This window comes from Myiozetetes cayanensis, unplaced genomic scaffold (assembly GCF_022539395.1).
Source record: "Myiozetetes cayanensis isolate MyiCay16 unplaced genomic scaffold, myiCay2020 scf2-11, whole genome shotgun sequence".
Classification (NCBI taxonomy): domain Eukaryota; kingdom Metazoa; phylum Chordata; class Aves; order Passeriformes; family Tyrannidae; genus Myiozetetes; species Myiozetetes cayanensis.
The window spans coordinates 41,881,618-41,903,579 of record NW_026087411.1 but is presented as its reverse complement, the minus strand read 5'-3'; the positions used below and the strand labels follow the sequence as shown (position 1 = coordinate 41,903,579).

At 38.6% G+C, this 21,962-nt stretch overlaps 2 protein-coding genes across 3 annotated transcripts in view; one reads left to right on the top strand and one right to left on the bottom strand.

Moving 5' to 3' along the window:
• Nucleotides 1-7,189, bottom strand: part of ARV1 (ARV1 homolog, fatty acid homeostasis modulator) — a 124,341-nt gene extending 117,152 nt beyond the window's left edge. For both annotated transcript variants that reach the window (XR_007629114.1, XM_050316679.1), the window contains exon 1: nt 7,037-7,189. Coding sequence is in view for 1 of the 2 variants with exons in the window: in XM_050316679.1 (XP_050172636.1) it covers nt 7,037-7,135 (99 nt within the window). In the remaining variant the exon portion in view is untranslated. The remainder of the gene's footprint in view (nt 1-7,036) is intronic.
• Nucleotides 7,190-7,375: 186 nt separating this feature from the next.
• Nucleotides 7,376-21,962, top strand: part of TTC13 (tetratricopeptide repeat domain 13) — a 40,709-nt gene continuing 26,122 nt past the window's right edge. Inside the window, exons 1-8 of the mRNA XM_050314298.1 lie at nt 7,376-7,574; nt 11,289-11,383; nt 13,283-13,358; nt 16,079-16,149; nt 18,251-18,316; nt 19,393-19,485; nt 20,545-20,661; nt 21,465-21,575. Coding sequence (XP_050170255.1) covers nt 7,376-7,574; nt 11,289-11,383; nt 13,283-13,358; nt 16,079-16,149; nt 18,251-18,316; nt 19,393-19,485; nt 20,545-20,661; nt 21,465-21,575 — 828 coding nt within the window. The remainder of the gene's footprint in view (nt 7,575-11,288; nt 11,384-13,282; nt 13,359-16,078; nt 16,150-18,250; nt 18,317-19,392; nt 19,486-20,544; nt 20,662-21,464; nt 21,576-21,962) is intronic.

Below are 21,962 nucleotides of genomic sequence, written 5' to 3'. Positions count from 1 at the left end.
TGAATTCAGTCAGGCAATTTAGAGTGAACTGGAACACTGGCGCTCACGTCTCATTCCCAATTGCAGTTCCACACAGCTGTAGTCAATGGCCTGGGCAGCATGAGTGAAAAAGGCAATTCTTTAACAAACCTGAGTTTTTTCAGTCTTCTCTGGGCTTTCTTGAAGAAATGCCTCAGTTATAACCAGTTCTAAAGCGATAGAAGTAACTAGATTTCTCTATGCTTTTAGCCATTTTTCAATTGCTCCCTTAAATATGTAACTGACATCAGAAAGTAACCAGTATTTTTTCTTGAAAAAAACAGACATTATTTTGCCTAAAAGGTATTTTCAGATTATGTTGCAGAAGAGAAAAAGTTAAACTTTACACCATAAATTCTATTTATACATCTTCTGAATTCGTAAATTTAAGGAAAATTACAAGAGTTTGATACTGACACACAGAAGTCCAACAGATACTGTAGTCCCCTAAAAACGGGTGTTGAAAGTATTTCAATATTCTAATGAATTTAAATGGGTATTAGTTTAGTAACTCTTTGACTAACCAAATATTTAGGAATATTTGACTGTGCTTGTGCATTGTTTCAAAATAAATAAATAAAAAAGCTTCCATTTTCATAGTTTAGAAATTTACTTAGTTTCTTTTTAAAAAATTTGAAAACTATTAGCAAAGGTAGCTTTAAGAAAAAAAGAAATCTTCAAAAGCTAGTACAACCATGGTCTTTATAGCATAGTACATCAGATTCTTTTTGACCAAAGCAATCCAAAACATTTAGGGAAAGTAATATACATTTTAACATCTGAGTTGAATTACATATGACCAAAAAAAATACTGATATGTTAATTCTAACTTCACGTTTATCACCTTTTATAAAACAGTACTCAAAAGACATAACTCTTCTTTGTTCATCAAAGATACTCAACTTGCAAATAGCGTTCACAAACGTATGCCAAATACAATAATATATACAAACATTTGAGAAAATACCTACTGTCTCTGAAGGATAAAGTTCCTAAACATGACTTATTTGTAGTCCAAGCTTCATCCTGATCTAAAAATACCATGAAAATCACACCAGGAAAAGGTTTGCAAATCTCTGGACATTAGAAACATCAGTGAAACAGTTTTATTTTAGTTTGACAAAAATATGCTACAGTTTTTTGCTAGATTACATATACGGCAAATTTTAATAACATCTGCATAACCTCAACATGAACATAGGTCCATTTACATAGGTTATATAGGGCAAATTAATGCAGAGCCATTCTCTTGTGAGAGTGCCCTTAATCCCAATTGCCCTCTTAAACAATAAAATGTAATTAGCTGTGCTGCTTTCAGGAGAGGGTTCTTTATTAGGGATGCAATTAAGTGTCATAATAGGCTGAGAAATAAAACAGCCTGGTTTCAGATGCATTCCATTTCAGAAAACAAATTAAAAATATTGTTTTACAATTTTTTCCTATATGATACATTTTCCAGTAGAGCTGGTCTGTAAATAGTTATGCAAAATTAGCATACTTTATTTTCCAGGATGATCTTTGTACTCTTGACAGATTTGTTACCTTACCATATAAATGCTTTGCATTCAAAGCATTTACAGTCTCTCCGCCTTGCTGCAATGAAAGAGCTTTTCAATTATTTTTTAATTGCAGAAAAGCTAAATGAAGTGTGCACTACTCAGGCAATTTGGCTTTCTTATTACAAAACACAAGGGGGATCCTGACTGAGCTCTATATATTGCAATGAGTAATTTCTTTCCCTTTGTTAGAGTCTGGAATTACTTTAACATTTTATTTTTAAATACAACAACATATGTATAATTTAAACCAAATTTTAAAAAAGTTTGCATGCTTTTCCTTCTATTTCTGAGACAGTGAAGTTTGCTAATTTCCTTCTATATCATTGCACTTTGTGGAACTTACTCCAGGTTATCTGAATGTGTTCCCATCCCCAGCCCCAGCATTAATACTATAGTAGCAATGTTATCTGAACAGTATTTTTTTCTTACCCTTCTTAGTGGTTGGTTTGTAATATATTCAGTGAAGATTTGCTGTTTTTTTCACAGGATGAGAAAAAGGTTCACCCATTAAATCTGAATCTTGAGCAAGAATGAATGTGCAATGCCAGAGGTCTGGGCTAGGTGTCTGCTGAAACTGGTTTTGATTAAACAAAAGAGATTTAAAAAGAAGTTACAGAACTTGAGCTCTATGGAAGATTTTAGTATTTGCCTCTGAAAAAAAAAATTCTTCTTTTCTTCAACAAATTAGTAACAGAACACAAAATTGTAGTATTTTGCTTAGATATTCCAATTTAAATCTTCCACATGAAAATCACATCCAGCTCAGGTTAAACACATCCTAAAAATAAATGTAGGGCAAGTAGAAGATGCAGTTGGGAGAATTTAGCTTCTTTAACCTTGAGATGATGTTCCAAAAAGTACTTGAATGACAGGGTCATCCTGAGAATGGCAAAGACCTTTCGGATGCAGATTTATTAATTTACCATGGATAAGTTTTAGCACTGGGCCAAGTCTGTAGGTCAGTATAAAACAGTGATGATCTTGACAATGTTCTGCTTGTTTCTAATTTCCTGGTGCCCTTTATTTTACTTACCATATGGAACAAATACTGGGTTGTGGGTTGGTTTTTCTCCATAATGTGTCAGTATTTTCAGGTACTACTTGAAAATGGGAATGAAACACAAGTGCTTTTTAACAAAAAAAAAAATCTAGGTGATGTCCATTGGCCTCACTTTGAGTATCACTATACAATCTTTCTGTGAACTTTTCACTTTTTCTTTCTTGTGCTACAATGGAGTAGCAGTACTCAATGCTCTCACTCCACACAGACAGATGAAAACTCTTCTCAGGCTGAGTGATCACATCTTCTAGTCTCACCTCAGACTTCTATTTTTTCTTGAATACCTTTAACTTTTTGTAAGTTTTTAGAGGCCTCCACTCTAAGTGGGATCTACATATATTTTGAAGTGAAGACTTCTAATCTATCATTGTTTTGAGGTTAGATTCATCATCGGGAAGATTCATAACACTGACAAACTCCCTATAACACTCCTTGTGAAAGTTTGTGAAGGGTATCAAATGACATTCTGTGCTTGACTGTATTTTGTTGTCAGTAGAACAGCCTTGCCTGCATGGAGATTAAAAGGAAAAAGTAAAACAAGAATTGCTGTATTAGAAACCATGAGGTCTTGGTAGCTGGAGACAAACAGTGGTGCTTTCCTGCAATGCACAGATAAAACTGAATTCAGATCTGCTCACTTGAAGGAATCTTTTGATCTTGGTAATCTTCTAACATTCTCATCTCCACTTTATAAACCGTGAGCTAACATGTTTCTTACTCAAGGGTTTTGTATTGCCTGTTCCTCATGAGCTCCTACTTTCAGCACTTCCTGGGTGGCAAGAAATTGAGAGAAAGTCTTAAAGGTGATATGGCAAGCACCACATACGAGCAACTAGGACTGGAACTGAACTATGATAAGCCACAACATAGCCAGAAGAAACAGACTGGTAGGAGTAAGTGAACAATGTTACATATCTGGACTTGCATGAAGAAAGGTGGACAGAATTCCAAGCTGCTAGGTGGAATGTGTGATTCTTTGCTTTCTTTTCCTCTGTTAGTTACTCTTCTTGTATGAGTTTGGCAGCTGCGATGAATACAGCCAATGGGACTTAAGTCTTTGCCTTAAGTGGGATGTCACAGCTCCAGAAGACCAAGATCTTTGGTCCTCAAATGGTTGAAAGCTAAGAGGAACGAGTGCCATCTACTGGCTCCCAGTTTGCCTTAGAGATTATAATCGCCAAATTCATAAGCATTAACTGATGACCTGGATTTACAAGATGTGCCAAATCACTCCATAAGAGGGCCACGAAGGCGATGAGAGGACTGGAGCACCTCTTTTATGAAGACAGGCTGAGAAAGTTGGGGTTGTTCAGTCTGGAGAAGAGAAGGCTCCAGGAAGACCCTATAATCAGCTTTCCAGTAGCTAAAAAGGGCCTACAAGAAATGTGGAGAGGGACTTTTCACAAGGACATGTAGTGATAGGACAAATGAGAATGTCTTTAAACTGAAAGAGGGTAGAGTTAGATGAGATGTTAGGAAGAAATTCCTTACTGTGAGGGTGGTAAGGTACTGGCACAAGTTTCCCAGAGAAATGGTGGATGCTCCATCCCTGTAAGTGTTCAAGGCCAGGTTGGATGGGGCTCTGAGCAACCTGGTCTAGTGGAAGGTGTCCTTGCCCATGGCAGTGGCTTTGGAAGTAGATGATCTTTACGCTCCCTTCCAACCCAAAACATTCTATGATTCTATTATATGGCTGCAGGCACAAAGTTTATTCTCATTCTTTCGTATCCAACTTGTCCTTGATTTCAAATACTAGAGTGAGATTCCACATGAAAGAGCTCCAAAGAAAACAATTTACATAATTTTAACATGATTTGACCACCAACAATCTGATGCAGATTATATCCACTACTAAGCATAATACATTATACTAACACAAGAAAAGCAATTAAAAATCAATTTTTCCTTGTAGTGTGCATGTCTAAAGCCAGCAGAAATCCATCTCTATTACTTTGTTTGTCTTTTACCTAAGAAAACTACTGATCTCTCTCACTAGTTTTTGAAAAGCTAGAGATTTTTTGTCTATGTTTTCAGCTGGTTTATGCTCTACAGCAGCAAGCCATTTAAATTGACTGCTGGATTGGGAAAAGAGAAATATGTCAATCAGCTCTTTCTACTATAATCAGTGATTTGTAAATACCTTGTTTTCACAGTTTCTTGATGGTAACAAAAGCTGAGATCCAGCACGTACCTCTTTCAACCTGAGCTAGGCCAGTTTACATTTCCCCAAATGTAAACTGTCCACAGAAGTCAATCTACAATCTCTGCTTTTGATCTAGGAAGTGTCTGAATGACTCGAAGTTAAAAAGCTGTAAAGGAATTCACCACAGATTTCATACAAAGCATTTTGGTCATCTGTTATGTTCATAGCTTCATGGTTTGTAAATTAATGCATCTTCTATCAGCATTCTCAAAATGCCAAGGGTTTCAAAACCAGAGAGAACAACCACAAAGGAAGTTTGAATGATATACAACTAATTCCTTACAAAATATTCAGCAACTGGTTCAAGCACCAGGTTTCCTCAGTTTTACAGAGAGCAGACAGGATGTTGTGAAACAAAGTCACAGATAAAATCAAAGGCCTGGTCAAGTTGTATTTGCAGATCTCTCCATTCTGTTTTTTCCCCCATACTTAATCTCCTAAATGATCCAATTTTTTACATGCTACCAAAAAAAAATTGGAAAAAAAAGTAGAAACTAACACCAGAGACAAGTCTACATAAACCCTATCAAAAGCTGAAAACAGTAATTTAGAAATACTTGAAAACTGCTGAAAAAGGTAAATGGTTTTTTGCTGCCACTGCAAAATCTCCAAAAAAACATAGGAGACACTAAAAGAGAAAATAGCTATTTTAACATTGTGAAAACACTGTGAAAAAAAGAACACAAAAAACAGAACTGTGAGAGGCAGAGTGGGAAGGGAGAGCAGTAAATAGCCTAAAACATGCTGGTGCAATTTTGGAAAGCTGGGTAAGTAATACAGAAGTCCTCATATGTACATTCACAGAATCACAGAACATCCTGAGTTGGATAGGACCCACACGGATCATTGAAGTCCAACTCCTGGCCCTGCACAGGACCATCCCCAAGAATCACACCATGTGCCTGAGGGTGTTGTCCAAATGCTTCTTGAACTCTGTCAGGCTTGGTGCTGTGACCACTTCCCTGGGGAGCCTGTTCCAGTGCCCAACCAACCTCTTCACAAGTGTGAAAAACCTTTTTCTAATATCCAACCTAAACCTCCCCTGACACAACTTCATTTCCTCGTCTTGTCACTGGTCACCAAAAGAAGAGATCAGTGCCTGCCCCTCTGCTTCTCCTCATGAGGAAGCTGTAGACTGCAATGAAGTCTCCTCTCCAGACCTTTCACCATCTTCACTGACCTCCTTTGGACACTCTCCAATAGCTTTATATCTTTCTTACATTGTGGTGCCCCAAACTGCACACAATATTCAAGGTGAGGCCGCCCCAGTGCAGAGCAGAGCGGGACAATCCCTCCCTCCACCGGCTGGTGATGCTTTGCCTGATGTCCCCCAGGACACAGCTGGCCCTGCTGGCTGCCAGGGCACTGCTGACTCATATTCAACTTGACATCGACCAGGACCCCCAGGTTCCTTTGAATAATCATCACTCAGACCCTGACATTTAGGTCCAGTGGCATGGGAACTATGTCCAACCATGAAGCCATGCTCAGATTCATCCTTCAGCAAGAGCCAGGCCAAGCACAAACAGTGGCTGCACACCCTGTACAGAAGTGCACAGGACAGTCGGGACAGCACTGCCATTCAGGTGCCCTCGAGGAACTGGAGGAAATGACACTGGGAAGCAGGGCAGATGTAAGACCTACAGAATCACAGAATGGGTCAGGTTGAAAGGGACCACAGTGCATCATCTGGGCCAAGCTCTGTGCTCCAGCAGGGTCATCCTAGAGCACATGCCACAGGATTGCATCCAGATGGTTCCTAAATATCTCCAATGAGGGAGACTCATCTCCAATGAGTCCACAACCTCTCTGGACAATCTGTTCCAGCGCTTGGTCACCTGCACAGTAAAGAAGTTCTTCCTCACAACCAGGTGGAATTTCTGGTGCATCAGTTTCTGCCCACTGCCTCTTGTCCTATTGCTTGGCATCACCGAGAAGAGCCTGGCTCCATCATCTTGGCACCCCTTCTTTAGATACTTATACACATTGATGAGGTCCTCTCTCAATCATCTCTCCTCGAGGCTGAATGGGCCCAGCCCTCTCAGCCTTTCCTCATAAGACACCTGGATCCAGGGAAAACGGCCACGCCCCCGCCAGCAGGGGGCGCCCCAGCGAGCCTCGGAGCCTCCCACGTGCATCCTTCCCTCCCCGCCGCCCTCGCCCACTGCCCGCCGCCGCGGGCGTGAGCCGACTCACGCAGATGGAGATGCGGAGCACCCCGCGCCGGTAGTCCCGGTACAGCTCAGCCGCCTCCCCGTTGCACTCGATGCAGCGGTAGGCGCCCGGCGCCGCCATGGCGCCCCACACCACCCCCCCGGCCCTCTCGGCGCTCCCAAACCGCCGCCTCGCTTCCGCGTTCGGGGGCGCGGCCGAGCCGGACCGCGCGGCCCTGCGTTCCGGGAGTTGTAGTTCTCTCGCCGCGGCCGCCGGCCGGCACTCTCCAGCAGAGAACTCCACGTCCCAGGGGGCAGCGCGGCGTTGGCCCCGCGGGAGGGGCAACGGGGGCACCCCATGTCCCCGGCGGCGGCGGCGCGCATGCGCGCTGTGAAGATGGCACCTGCCGGCGCGGCGGCGCGCGGTCCGTGGGCGCTGCTGGCTGTGCTGGCCCTGCTGGCCCGGGCCGCGCTCGCCCTCACCGAGCGATACCCGCCGCTGTCCCTGCTCCAGCAGGAGCGGCACCGCCAGCGCCACGGCCCCGCGGGCGACTGGGTGGACCAGTACTCGGCCGAGTGCGGTGAGTCGGGGGCGTCGCCGCGGTGACCGCCCGCCCGCCCGCAGCGCCGGGGCGGCGGTGACGGGGCCGCAGGACCGGCGGCGGGGGGCGGCGGTGGCGGTGGTGGTGGTGATGGTGAGCCCGGGGCGGTGCGGGGTTCCGGCGGCCCCTCGGCTGTGCGTGCCGCTGCCGCTGAGCTGACTCATCCTGGGGCATCTTCCGTGCGAGCGGCACTCCCGAGCAGCGCGGAGCGGCGGCTGCGGCACCGCGCACAGGGGAGGCTCTCGCCCCCTGGACGGAGAAACCGTACGGCGTGTGGTACCCTACGGGAGGATTCCCGCTGCCCCACTCACCTCCCGAGGCTGGCAGCTGGACTCTGCCTGCTTTGTAATCCCTGCACTCAGGAGCGTGGAGACTTGCCAGCACCTTGTGCTCGCTGAGTTTCTTAGCACAAGAAAGACAAGGAGCTGCTGGAGAGGGTGCACTGGAGGCCAGCAAAGATGATTAGGGGTCTGGAGCATCGCTCTTAGGAGACACGGAGGAAGCTGGGCCTGTTTAGTTTAGAGAAGAGAAAACTGAGAGGGAACCTCATTTATGCATTTAAATATCTCAAAGGTGGGTGCCAAGAGGATGGTACCAGGCTCTTTTCAGTGGTGCCCAGCAGCAGTACGAGAAGGAATGACCATGAACTAAAAGATCAGAAGTTCTACCTCAATATGAAGAAGAACTTCTTTACGTTGAGGGTGGCAGAGCACTGGAACAGGCTGCCCAGGGAGGTCATAGGTTCTCCCTGTCTGGAGACATTCAGAGCGCACCCGGACTTGTTCCTGTGTCACCTGCACTAGGTGACCCTGCCTTGGCAGAGGGGTTGGACTAAATGATCCCTAGAGGTCCCTTCCAATCTTAAGAATTCTGTGGTTCTGTGAGTTGGATGTGGCTTGAGTTATTTTCAGCTATAGTTAAATGTATTTTTCTGGTGAACTGGATGCTTCTGTTTACGAGAAGTTCGGGTAGCAGGTCTTCTTGTCTTTTTTAAGTTAATTGATGGCTTGTAATACAGGCACAGTTAAAACTATTTTTATGTGCTTCAATATCTTTTGCATCAGGAGCATGTGGCTTAATCTCTTGTGATCGTTGATTGTGAGCATGGTGTGAATGGCCCATACAAAAATGCCAGTCTGAATCACAGTGTACACATAGTACAGATGAAGAAAAAGATTTATCAATTCATTGGAATGTAGACACTATATTTATAGGAGAATAATCAGTAGTGTGTCATGACTTCTTAGCAGTCAGCAGAGTTTTGTGATTTTCCCCCTCTTTATTTCGTAAAGACTGTGCTCACATCTACAGTTCCTGTGGCCCTTAAGAACTAATATACAACTGGTGTAATCCACTTGAATTACAGACTTTTTGGAAATACCTTGTTATGTGTTTGCTGCATCTGTGCTTTTTCTTCCCCACTTCCCCCCCCTGCTTTGTGTGTGTACTTTTGTCTTCACATTATATAGTTCTTTGGTTAGTTTTTATCACTATTTTTTTGAGGGGTGTGGGTGGCAGCAGTGGCTGAGAACCACAGTATGTAAACACTGAATCAGATTGTGAAAGTTATCTCAGATAACCATTGCCACACGTTATTCAAGTTTAAGCGTAAAGCCAAGAAGACTTTCACCCAGTGTTGAGATCAAAATCTGTACACCATACAAGTTAATAAATGGCAAAGCACTTGATTACATCTCTTAGTGGACTTGATGTGAATGATTGACTCAGGATACTCCTTCAGAGGTGTATGTGGAAGATTAGATTTTGATTTAATGGCGGATGTTGTTTTAAAGAGATCAGTGTAACTGGCATTGATACCAGGAGTTCCACTGAAATCATCAGGTAACTCAGGTACTTTGCATGCACTGGTAATAAGATTGTCCTTAATTACAGAACAATATACTTATCTTGAAATAGCTGTATACCAATTCACTTCCTGCTATTTAAATAGCATGACTAAATAAATTGCTCTTTGAAAAATCCCTTTAAGGTCTTTGTTTTAGTACAACTTTCACAGAAGCTGAGATTCTTTTTGTCTCAAGTACTTTTTCTTGTAGCCTACTACACGGTCCAGGGTAATTTTTTCTGGTTGGTGTTTCTTGTTTTTCATGAAGTTGTTAATATGGTACAGTTTTGATTGTATCTGACTTGCAGACAAAGGCAGATCCATTCTTCCCTGTGAATAAAGCAGTCTGTTGCCCCCAAAACTGCAAGATATTAGGAGTCCTTTCTGCACTATAGCTTGTAAGAGGTAGGCTGTTCTTATTCCCTGCCACCTTATTTAAAAATTCCTTCATTGAATTTTTGCTTCTGTGCAGAAAACTATTCTGGAGGTAGGCCACACCTGCACCTGTTTGTTTTGGTTTCTGAAGTGAAAATTGCTCTGTGAGTCTGCAGCCAGAACTCCTAACTGTCACTGATTTACAAGCACCAACACAGAAAAAGTAACATGTTAAAAATGTTGCAATAGCACAGGAGGGTTTGGCCAATGTGAAGAACAAAGGGCAGTGTTGAAACCTCCTGCTGTCATTTTGGCAACTATTGGACTTTCTGACTTTATACCTTGAGCTTCTGCTTTTTAGCACTCTTAATGCTGTTATAAAACTTCTGTTGGTTATCGTTTATGGCTCAACATAGCTCCAAGTCCTTATTTACAGGAAATTATTTTAGATGCTGTTTTGACTTCTCTTTATAAGTCTCTTTTTCTCTTCTGGCCCTGTGATTGTGAGAAATAGGGAATTAACTAACTGCAATCCTTAAGAAGTCAAAGAGCACACTGCCCCCCAGCCTTTCAAATTTAGTGTCAAGCTTATATTTACAAACATTAGGGGAGATGATAAAATTTGGTATTTGTGACATGGATTCAAAGAGATAATATTGTATATCTGCTTTTTCTTGTTTACTCTTGTAATATTTCAAGACAATAGAAGCTTTAGGACCTGAAGATTTAGAGGTATCAATTTTGCAATTAAAGCACCATATAGAAGAAGTAGTAGCTTCTATAGTGTGTCAGTCTGGGGAGGATTTTTGATTTTTATTGTTACTTGTTTATTTGGTGTCTTAAACTTTTTCTCAATAAGCTATGTTTGACTTTTTATCGGTTTGAATCAATCCTACCCTTTTTGTAATACCCTTCTTAGTAGCATACCCATGGGGACGTTTGTATATGGTCAGTCAATTACAGTTTACTATTCTGGTGGCTTTTCACAGTCTTTATACCTCTGTTTCCTGGATCTCCAACAGCAGCTCTTTCCCTGCCTCTGTATGGTCCCTTCTGTTTATTTTCCTGTCTGGGATTGGAATGATAATTTTATTTGTTATTTCTTGGGCCAGAGAATGGAATCATAATGCTAAAACGAGACATAGCTATGCCGAAGTTTTGTTATTTGCTTCCAGCTTCCTCTCTTTTTTACCTCCATCCCCTTTTTTTAGCACCTTTTTTTTTTTAATTTGTTTTTAGCCAAAACCAAGCATAAGTAGGCATAAAACTAACTATATAAAAGCAGTCATGTAAATTATTGCTTCCCTGGCTATGTGGATGTAGTGCTGTGAGCAGAAAGCACTTCATGAAAATTCTGCCCTGTGGAGTGCCCAGTGGGGAAACTGTTCAACTGAACATGAGGAGATGTGAGATGTGATAATAGAACATACATGTAAGGTATTCCTAAAGGTATTTTCTCTCTTTTCCCCCAGATTCATCATTTTTGCACTTCCATGAATCAGATTGTGACATAGGAGGGTCATCGTCTTGTGAATCCGTGCTTTCTCTGAACACAGAGAAAATTCTGGTATGCTATCAAGAACATAAAGTACAGAACAATTTAAATAGATTATTGAAGTTGCAGATCGCTTTTGCTGCTTAAGCAGTTAGAACGAAGTTCAGGGAAGTAACTACGAATAGAATCTATTAGTCAGTAGGTGTAGGTGCCCAAAAGGCTTAAGTATGAATGAACTCATGTTACTCATAAAAGTATTACTTTGTAGTGCTCCATCAGGAGTCTGTAGGGCAGTCAACTAATTGAGGCTGATGTTTTCACTGAAAGCTAACCTTCACCTCAGTTAGTCAACTGATTAATTTGTTACTTTTAGGGTTGCAGGGACTATGCTTGAAATAGGGGAAGGTGCTTTAGTTTTTGCCCAGATAAACTTCCTGAGTTTTACCGCCAGATATGTATAAGAGCAGGAGTAATGACTTGCAGTTGCTACAGAAATAACATTGTGCAAAGATGAGAGTTAGAGGCTTCAGGCCATATTTCTGTAAATGTAATGCAGACATGGCATGTAGGGAATATTCTATATCCTAATATTAAGACAATTATAGAACAATAATGTTTTGCAGAATTAAATGTTAAAGGTCGCTTTCTGAATTAGGGTTTCTGGAAATTATGTGAAGGCCACTGATGATATAAAAAGGTTGTGTTTCGAGGTGTGTGATTTGTAAATGCGTATGGACTGCAACGGAGATTTATTTTACTTGTTGCTATACCTCTTGAACGTTATTCATTCTTGTGCTCATTTTTAATTAGTTTTTTTTCCTAAAAGAAGAACTTTTTCTTTCTGTTGCTGTAGCAGTGCAGCAGTAGGTGGAGTAACAATTTGCAGTGTTATGGTGTAATGTAGAGCTCATACATTACCTTTTATTGCAGTAAAAACAAAGTTTGTAAAATCCATTTTCTAATCATTCATACCCTCCAAATTACTCAAGTTTTTAGAGCAGACCAAACTTTCTTCTCATTATTAGATGCACAGGGCAGAAACTGTGAAATGGGATTGGACCAGTTACTTTTGCACTTTGTAGATAAGTGAAATATCTGTTTTGTGGACACAAGTAACATGGCTACTTTTGATTGGACAGGCAAGTAAACCTGAAAAGGAGACAGTAGAGGAAATGAACTATTTAGTTGAAGCGAAAGAAGAGAACTGAACAGAGAGAGAAAGGGTTTTTTTCCCTCCTTCTTCTTTCCTAAAACAGTTTGAAAGACCTATTATTGAAATTAATATTTTTTATTATTCTAACATAAACTCCTCTGGTAGGCTTACAAGTGTCTATGGAAAATACTTGTGAAAATGAACAGGGTAAAGTAATCCTATGTTTCTGAGGGGTTGTCTTTAACAGTATTGGTCTCTGTAGGTGCATTATTTAGGGAACAGATGTCCTAGATGAGGCTAGAATTGGCTGAACCAAGTCTATAACTGATAGAAAGTAATTGTTAAAAGGACAGGCTCTTTAGTATGGCATTGTGAAGTTACACTTTTCCGTATTGAGGGAGTGATATTCTTATCAGTGTTTTACTATTCTGCAGTATCCTTCCTTTTGGAGGAGACAATGGAATAGTGAATGGGGTAAAGAGTATAAACTTTCATATGAAATAGCATGTGACTTAGAAAGACTTCCAAAACTTCATGTTAAGCAGATGTAATACAGAAACATCAGCCACTGGTAAAATACGGACAATGTTCTTTCATCTTTTGATTAGCCTTATGTTAAAGAGGAAAACAGCATCTGATTGAAGGGTAGTTTTTCTCCCTGGGAAGACTAGGAATGAATTTGTATTGTTATCTTAATGCAACCACATTAGTCTTAACTTTGCCATTTAAGGCTTTATCTTAATGATTTAAGACATGGATTTTCTCTTAAATTCTTTATTGTCATTTACTGAACACTTAAAAAACGTGATGTTTTACAGAGTCAAGCGAAGTTGCTTGCAGAGCAAAAACGGTTTCCTTTTGCTACTGATAATGACAGCACAAATGAAGAATTGGGTAAGATGCCTTAAATAAGGTTTGTGCAAGTGAATGATGTGCTAATTATTAGTACAACATTTTGAAAATGAACTGATTATTCCTTATAGGTGCATTAACTTTTAAGTGTTCCAATAAGTCTGAAAATACAGTGAGTTTTCCTTGGTCGTACAAAGAAAATACTTATCTTGCTAGAAGTCTTTCCTGCTTTGTGCAATGGAACTTTTCACCTTGTCTGGTTAAGCAGATGTTCAAAAAGCATTTAGATTAAATCCTTTTAAACAGGCTCATCTACTTCCTGCTTTCCTTTTACTGTTGTTATTGATGACTGAAACTATTCAAACATGCAGAAAATTTTACCAATGCAATGTGCTATTTATCAAACATAGATCTTGGATCTGTCTTCCCCTCTCCACATGTTCTACCTATCAACACTTATAGGCAGCAGGAAGGCTTTTTGAATTATGTCCTAGGCTGGTATCTGACATTTGTTTTTAAAGCACACTTAGCGTAAAAAAAGGAGACATGTCAAATAAAGCAACAGGAAATACTTTTCTCAAAGAACTTATGGAAGGAGTTACTTGCACTGCTTCTCCAAACTGGTATCCTGTGTAGGAAGCAGAGGTATTGTGAGGCAGCATAAAGATTGTTGAGAATGTATGTCAAGGAAGGCAGCAGAACAATCTTTCTATGTTAGAGTGAAGGGAGACTTTATTCCTGTCTAATGAACTAAAAACAATTAAGTAGTTTTTTTCCTGACGTAATTTCTGCCTTCACAGATTTATGCAGAAAAATTTGAGGGCTTAATCTCTTTTCATATTCCTCTCATACCTAAGTACATTCATAGAATCCTGCAAGGAACACCAAACTTCTATTCAGCTGCAAATATCTGATGCTTTTAGCAACTGTTCTGTAGACTTGGAAGACTGTGCCAGAAGGTCTCTGTCCTTATGTTTGGCATGTAGGCTGGCACCTACCTACCCACTTTATTCCAAATATGTCATAGTGGAGCCTGGGTCCTTTTTTGTGCGTGTTACCTTTATCTGTTCTGAGAAAAAGTAGTGGAAATGTATGGAGCATTCTGAAGCAATGTCGGTACCCAAATACTTTGGCTAATGGACCATTTTAAACCCTTTGATTTTTCATAATACTTGCATTTTTGTGATATTTAATTAAAGCTGAAAAAATCAAAAAGACAATTTAAAAAGAAGCTGATACTGTATCAGCTACTAACTGTCAACCACTTGCCATAGTTTTACATAGTTTATGACCTCCTGCATTTTGCTGAGTGTCTTGGATAAACAAAATTAAGTAATTATGAGCAGGACAATTGAGTGACAATATGAGTCTTCTTTATCTTGCTTCCTCCACTTTTTTGAGTTGATTGTATTTCACATGCCAGCTTTTCTGTGTTGTGGGATTGAAATCCTAAGTTGATACTAATAACTATATAGTCTTGGAGGAGAATGAAATGAGGAAAATTCAAGAGCTCTTCAACCTATTCTTCACTCTGCCGATTTTTTTCCGTCTTTTGGCAATGCTATGTATTTGTACCAAGTAAAGCTTTTTATGTATCGAGGAAAGAGTTTATATTTCACATGAATATTTCCTTCTGCATAATAAAAATACTCTGAGAATGCGACAAGCTAGAATTAAATGCATTTCACAGAGAAGTGTCTGTGTCCTATTAAAAATACCTTTATTCTAATTTACTTATTTGTCTCTTCTCATGTTTGAGTAAATAAATACACTAATAGGTGCCTCTTCTGTTCTTTGGATGATTGCTAAAACGCATCACTAAGTAATGCGAAAGGTGAATCCGTGTTCTTAGTTTGACTACCAGCTGTTTGAACAAACTGCCTGGAGAAAAGTTCTCTTTTCATTGCTCTGGTCTTCAAGATACTTGGATTTTGTGGTCAGTGTAGACAAAGCTTAGTCCAGAGTTAAGAACTGCAAGAGATTAAAACATGCAAAATGAAACAATCTTGAGATATTCAACTGTCAGAACTGAACTTCAGTCAGGCAAGCACAGCTGCAGCTTTCCAATCTTGTGATTTGACTGTGTTTTTGTATCTTGTGGAGATTACAGGAACATGTTTCTAAAACAGTGGTCTGTTTCTGTTTCAAACACTTGGCTTCTACTTCAAAGTGGGCGGATATGCAAGGCCTTTAAAGCTTTTCATAATTATAACATAGGTAGAGACTCTGTAGTTTTTCAGTCTCATTTTTATAAATAATGAAATCAGTTTAGTTGAGGTATTCCTAGTTAATTCAAATGAAGGAAAAACTTAGTATGAGCTAATAAGGTTTAGCGAAATGTGCACAAACAAGGGGAAGTTCTCTAATGGAATTATCCAAAAAAAAGTTAGTCAGTGATAGCCAGGCTCACTTTTAACTGAGAAAACATGAATTGGCTACTGAATTGGAATCATGGTACCTTTCCTGATCCTAAGTACTTTGGTAGCAAACACAGACCCTTTCCTGAAAAACCTGTAAAAATGAGAAAAAAACCACAACCCCCAAAACAATTCTGAAGAACACAGTGTGAATTGAGTAATTAATGAACTACTGTGTGATGGTCAAGGGAAGTCATATAATTTTAGTTGGAGTTCAGGAATCTTCTGCCTACTTTAACCTTCAGTGCAATGTAGGAACTTATATTAAGTACAACCATTGTAAAATATATCAAAAACAAAGACAGATTTTTTGCTGTTTAATTTACTTTTGTAATGTTTTGTTAGCAATTGCTTACGTGTTGATTGGCAACGGCTTGTATGATGAAGCTATACGACATTTTTCAACAATGCTGCAGGTAAGTTTTGTGTTTAGACTCCTAAAAAATAACTTTATGAAATTATCCATTGCAACATAGGGCTTTTACTAAAACAAATATTCAGTTAAGGATTTTTAAATGAGAGTAATTATTCTAGTATTTGTTCATTTTTTTTCCCATCCAAACATAAACACACTCTTAAAACTGGGTGATCAGTATCTTGGTTATTTGGTAAGTATTTTTCTCATCTGTAGGAATAAAGTTTTTATGTCACTTTGAAAAAAAAAAGTCATGTGTTTTTAGCAACCTGACCTCTGCAAAGCTCAAGTTCCTTAGATTGTCCTCTTAATCTGTAGGCTAAGATACTTTAATGTGGATTTTTTTGGAGTGACAGCATGTTGCCAGTAACATCTGTCAGAAAAAACCCTGACAGTGTGTGGGGCAAGTAATGCATTGCTTTCATGATGATAAATGATTTTGTATGATGGGTTTATTCTTCTTCACTGGTAAACATTTGATTACTTTAATGTATAAATAAAACATAACTGATACTTCAACATTGTGGGTTTTTTCCTGATAAAATCTTGAAGTTTCTTTTAAAGATAAAGAATTCAATATCTTGTGCACTTAAGTAGTAGTTAAGTTTGCAATACTGCAAATTATAACCTGTGTTTCTTCTACACTGTCATATGGCTCATGCTTAAATTGACTGGAAGTGTGGCAATTTAATGGAATTATTGCTGGGAATTTATCTGAGAACCAGAATGTATTTTTTGTGTGCTTTTGTTTTTGTTTGTTTCATTGTTTGATACAGGTGTTTGGTGATCCCTGTCTTTGATTTGGTTTTAATATGAAGATTTTTTTTGGAGAAAATCCTACTTCCAATATCACTGGATTTACATATTGTTTCCTGTCTCTATTCAGAAGGAAACTTAATATGAAGATAAGCAAGATACAGTGACTATAGCAAGATACTGTAAGAAGTGTGTATCTAATAGAGTACCTCTGCAATGCACACATCTGTTTAAATTATTATCATGCTCATAGTATGTCTGAAAGGCTTTTATTGTTCACTCTGTCTTCCATAAGGCAATTTTAAACACATATGAAGTGACTATTAGAGCATTTAATAATAAAACAGCTTTGCTTAGCCATGGTGTTAGAAGTAGGAAGTTACCTGATGTTGGTAAGTGTAGACTTGGAATGAGCTCACGTCTGGCAAGCTGCCAGCATTGGTGTGCCCGGTATTCTGTTGTTTTGTCAGTGGAAGAGTTTGTTTCCTGGGAAAGAGTTTGTTTCTTGGCAGTTGTCCCAGTTAAATAAGACCAGGCCAGTGCTATAAATTTTTGTAGCGCAGTTGTGTTGGTTGCAGGTGAGAAGATGGTGTGATTCTCAACTGGTTTTCAGGGAAGCTGATTGCACAGGCATTGTTCTGTTGAGAAAACAGTTTTGCAGTGTAGTTTTTGAAATCTGAGTGGGAAACTGTGGTTGGAGTAAATAGCATTGAACAAGAAGTAGATTCACTATGTAAGATGCATCCCCCTTAAGTGCCAAAGTAGGAAAGTCATGAACTTAAGTCTAATTCAAGGCAGGTTGGTTGAATTTTGCAGAACTATTTTGATAGAATACCTCTGCTTTTAGGTGAATATAAATTTCATCAGGATGTCACAATATCCTGCGTCCAAATTTTAAATCTCAAATTTAAATTACATACAAAATAAGCTTTGAATGGCTGAATTGTATGATTGTTATCAGTTCAGTGACATTAGACAAGTTATATAATTACCAGTAAGGTTGCAACTAATTAAATTTGTGTACATATCTTCTGACAGATGGTCACCAGCATTATACTATAACTGCACTCTGGTTTGCTTTTTTACCAGACAAATACTCCAGAACAATTCCATTAAATTGAATTTGAAATTGTGAACATATGAAAGTATGGACTGTAATACAGTCAATTTCTTTGCCTGGCAACTGTTCATTGCTTACTACATTAGATCAGCTAGAATTAAATATGTATTGAAGAAAGATAGCTTAAAAAAAAAACCAACCAACAACATCAGCAACAAAAAACCCAACCAAACAAAAAAAAACCCGCACCACAACTGAATATTTTATTTGTTTTAAATCACAACAGGAAGAACCAGAGCTGGTTAGTGCAATTTATGGACGAGGGATAGCATATGGAAAAAAAGGACTACATGTAAGTAGATAATAATTCAAATTAATATCCGACTGAATTAATTGAATCTAAACTGTAAGAAAGCCTGTAACAGGAGTAGATAGACTGATTAGAACTTGATAAGTACACCACAAAGTCTTCATGCTGTCCTACTTCCATGATGTTGACAGAGTTTCACTTCATAAAAGTTTTTGTGATGACACTTTCAAGAGACAAAGATGATGTTAAGCACGTGCAATATTTCTGAAAAAGGAGAAAAAGATCAATGAAATCTGCTATAGAACTTGCAATATAACTACTTGGACTTTTTTCTAATTAAGTAACTGCTTCCATCCTATGTTGGGGAGCCCAGCTGGTTCTGGGCTCTCAGTAAACTGAGATACTGAAGATGGAACTTCTTACACCTGGCAGAGGGTTAACCACGGACAGTGGGGACTGTGACACAGTGGGTTTCCTGTGAGGAATGTCAACCTATGGTGTTTGGACATGTGGCTGTATGTCCAATCATGAGTTGTTATGATATGGTAAACCAATGCTGTGTGTACATGTGTCACCCCAGAACTGTATAAAGGTAGCTGTACTGTTGCAATAAAAAAGCTGCTGGTATCCTGAAACCCATGTCGCCTCCCCGCCTCGACCGCGACAATCCTACAATTTATTGAGGAAAATATAAAAATTTAGATAGGCAAGATGCTGATGGAATCAACCACCGGTACTACTTAGATTAAGTTACAGATTGTGCTGACAAAAACACTGGTGGGTGTGAGTATAATTGTGTTGGAGTTCATGTGAGAGCTTGAACCAGCTTTGCTGACAAGAAAGGGACTTACGGAACCATAAATCTAATGTTTATTCACAGTTACATTAATAAATTATTAGAGGTACATCACAAAGGAGATGTGTACAGGCAAAGTTCATTTTTCTTGTTTGTAGCAGATAGATGTTATTTTTCAGCTATTTGTAGAATACTACATCTTTATGTTAATGTAAACTGATACGCTTTCAGAAACTTAGCCAATTTAGTTGTCCTTCATCTTGAGAGTATATTAGTCTAAGTATGCGTGGATGTTGACCTTGTTCATTTTTCTTCTTTTCAGGATATGAAAAATGCTGAACTTGCTCTGTTTGAGCTCAGTCGGGTGATTAGTCTAGAACCAGATCATCCTGAAGTATTTGAACAGCGAGCAGAAGTGAGCATTTTTTGTCACTTTTCAGACTTTTGGAGAATTTGCAGTTATATAGTATTTTCAAGTATTTCTTCACTGATTTAGTGACTAAAACTCTTCTCTGCATTCTTCTGTGAATACTCCTTTTTTTTTAAAACATACATATTTGTTCTCACTGTAATTTGTGGAATGTTTTTAAAATAAAACATAGACCATATGGAGTTACTATAGCCAACAAAATGGCATATATTACGTTTAAGTTTTCAACTTTTAACGTACTGTATAGGAAGGTCATACATGTTTGGGGTTTTTTTTTTATAGGAAGTGAATTCAAATATTGCTTGACCCCTTATTGTTTGCACCTACCATCACGTTAGGAATTGTATGATTAGTACTAGTTGTTAAAATGCCAAACTTACAAAGTATATGTTTTTAACAAAATGCATTGATTCTATATTTGTGTATATAAGTTAAATATCATTCAAATTCACATATATTTTTTTACTTTGAAAATCAAGTTTTTGTTTTGCCAAAATAATTACAGAAAATGGATTTCAAGATGCAGCTTGGTAGACAAATCAAAAACATAATATTAAAACCATCATACTGTATAATGATAGCTGCTATAATATTCACAATTTTAATATTTTTAGTGTAATCTAAAAATATGAAAGGCATTCAAATAATGGGAAAATAGACCATTTTTCATTGAGGGGAGTGTTTTTTCAAAATTAGCTATGTGAGAATATTTTGATTACATTTTCATTTGAGTGTGTTGAAATAGCTTGAAATGGAGTATTTTATTTTGACCAACTTGTTTTTAATTGGGCATACTAGGTTTCTGCAAATGTTATTGGTGGTATTCATTTACACTGATATATTTGAGAAACGTGCTTTCAGATTTTCTCTCTGATGGGAGCTTAAAAGCGATAAGTACTGAAATTTATAGTGGAACTTTCCAGCCTATTTTAGCAAATACAGTTATTCCTACAACTGAATGTGGAAGAGAATAATCTTCATTTTTTTAAAACAAATCTATTCGCTCTGTTTGCTCTAAACTATGTTATGGTTTTATACTCTTAGATATTGTCCCCACTGGGACGAATCAGTGAAGCATTATCTGATCTCACCAAAGCTATTCAGCTACAACCATCAGCACGGCTCTACAGGCACAGAGGTACCCTTTACTTCATATCTGAGGTTAGTGGATTTTGGGGATTCTGTTTGTGTTTGGTTGCAGGGATGTTGTTGATTATTTTGTTGTTGTTTGTGCCACTTGTTACTTTAGTTACATTCTTTCCTAATTAGTTAAAAAACCCCAAAACAATATAACAACAAAAACTCTGATTCTCCTGTAGTTGACTTCTTGACAGTTCAGAGATATTCTTTGAGTATTTCATCTGCATGTCTGTTTAATGCAGAGAATCAGAGGGCAAATACCTTACATGCACATTTCAGATTTTTTTGTGTGTTTGAGTAGCATACGAATAAAGATTTTTGACTTGATTTATAACCTACAGCTGCATTTAATTAGTATTGGTGAACACCAGTCTAAAAAGGAAAAAACTTATGGCCAAGGCAGTAAGTGCTCCATATACTTAAAAAAACCCACTTCTCACAACAAACAAACAAAACTCCTACAAAAATGCTAACATCCTATTTTGCTATTTAATCTGTGTGTTGTTTTTAATGCTGTAATGTAAAACTTCATCTTGAAAGATTGTATAGGTACTAAATAGCTGTTTTCCCACTTGATTCTTCTGATTTCACTGTGTTTCCAGCTATTTTTTTCACTTACGTTACTATGTTCTGTATAGCACTTCCTGTAAAAGTTGGAAGTGTATTTCTTATTCTTTGATGGTCTGATTAGGAGGATAATCATTGCTGCTTAGCACTGAGGCTGACTTCTGTATGTTAAACAAAGTTCTGTAGTTTGCTTTATGAAAATGAAAGCATGTATTTCTCTTTATTTCCTCTGTCACTTAAAATCTACTTTATTGCAGGATTATGCAACAGCCCATGATGATTTTCAGCACTCGTTGGAACTGAACAAAAACCAGCCTGTAGCTATGCTTTATAAAGGCTTAACCTTTTTTCACAGAGGACTTTTGAAGGTAAAGCTGTATTAAATAATAGGTCATGTAGGACAATACCCTCTATTTGAAGTTACTTCCATAAAATAGGTGTTGATATATGTATTTTCTCTCACAAAAGGAAGACTTCTTAAGGCAAAAGAGTGCAACCAAAATGAAAATATGCCACTGCTGACTGTAATACTTCATCATATGACATGTAAATACTGCTGGTCTTACAGGACCAGTTGGATGTTGATAAATAAGTGATAACTGACATGTTTATGGAATGCTTTGAAAGATGTTTGTATTTAGAACCTCTGCTAATATTTGTATGGTTATCTTCAAAATTTCAAAATGAAATGGAGATTCTGTAGGTTTTGGGAAGGAAAAAGAGATGAAGAGAAAAATAATTATAAATTCCTCCTT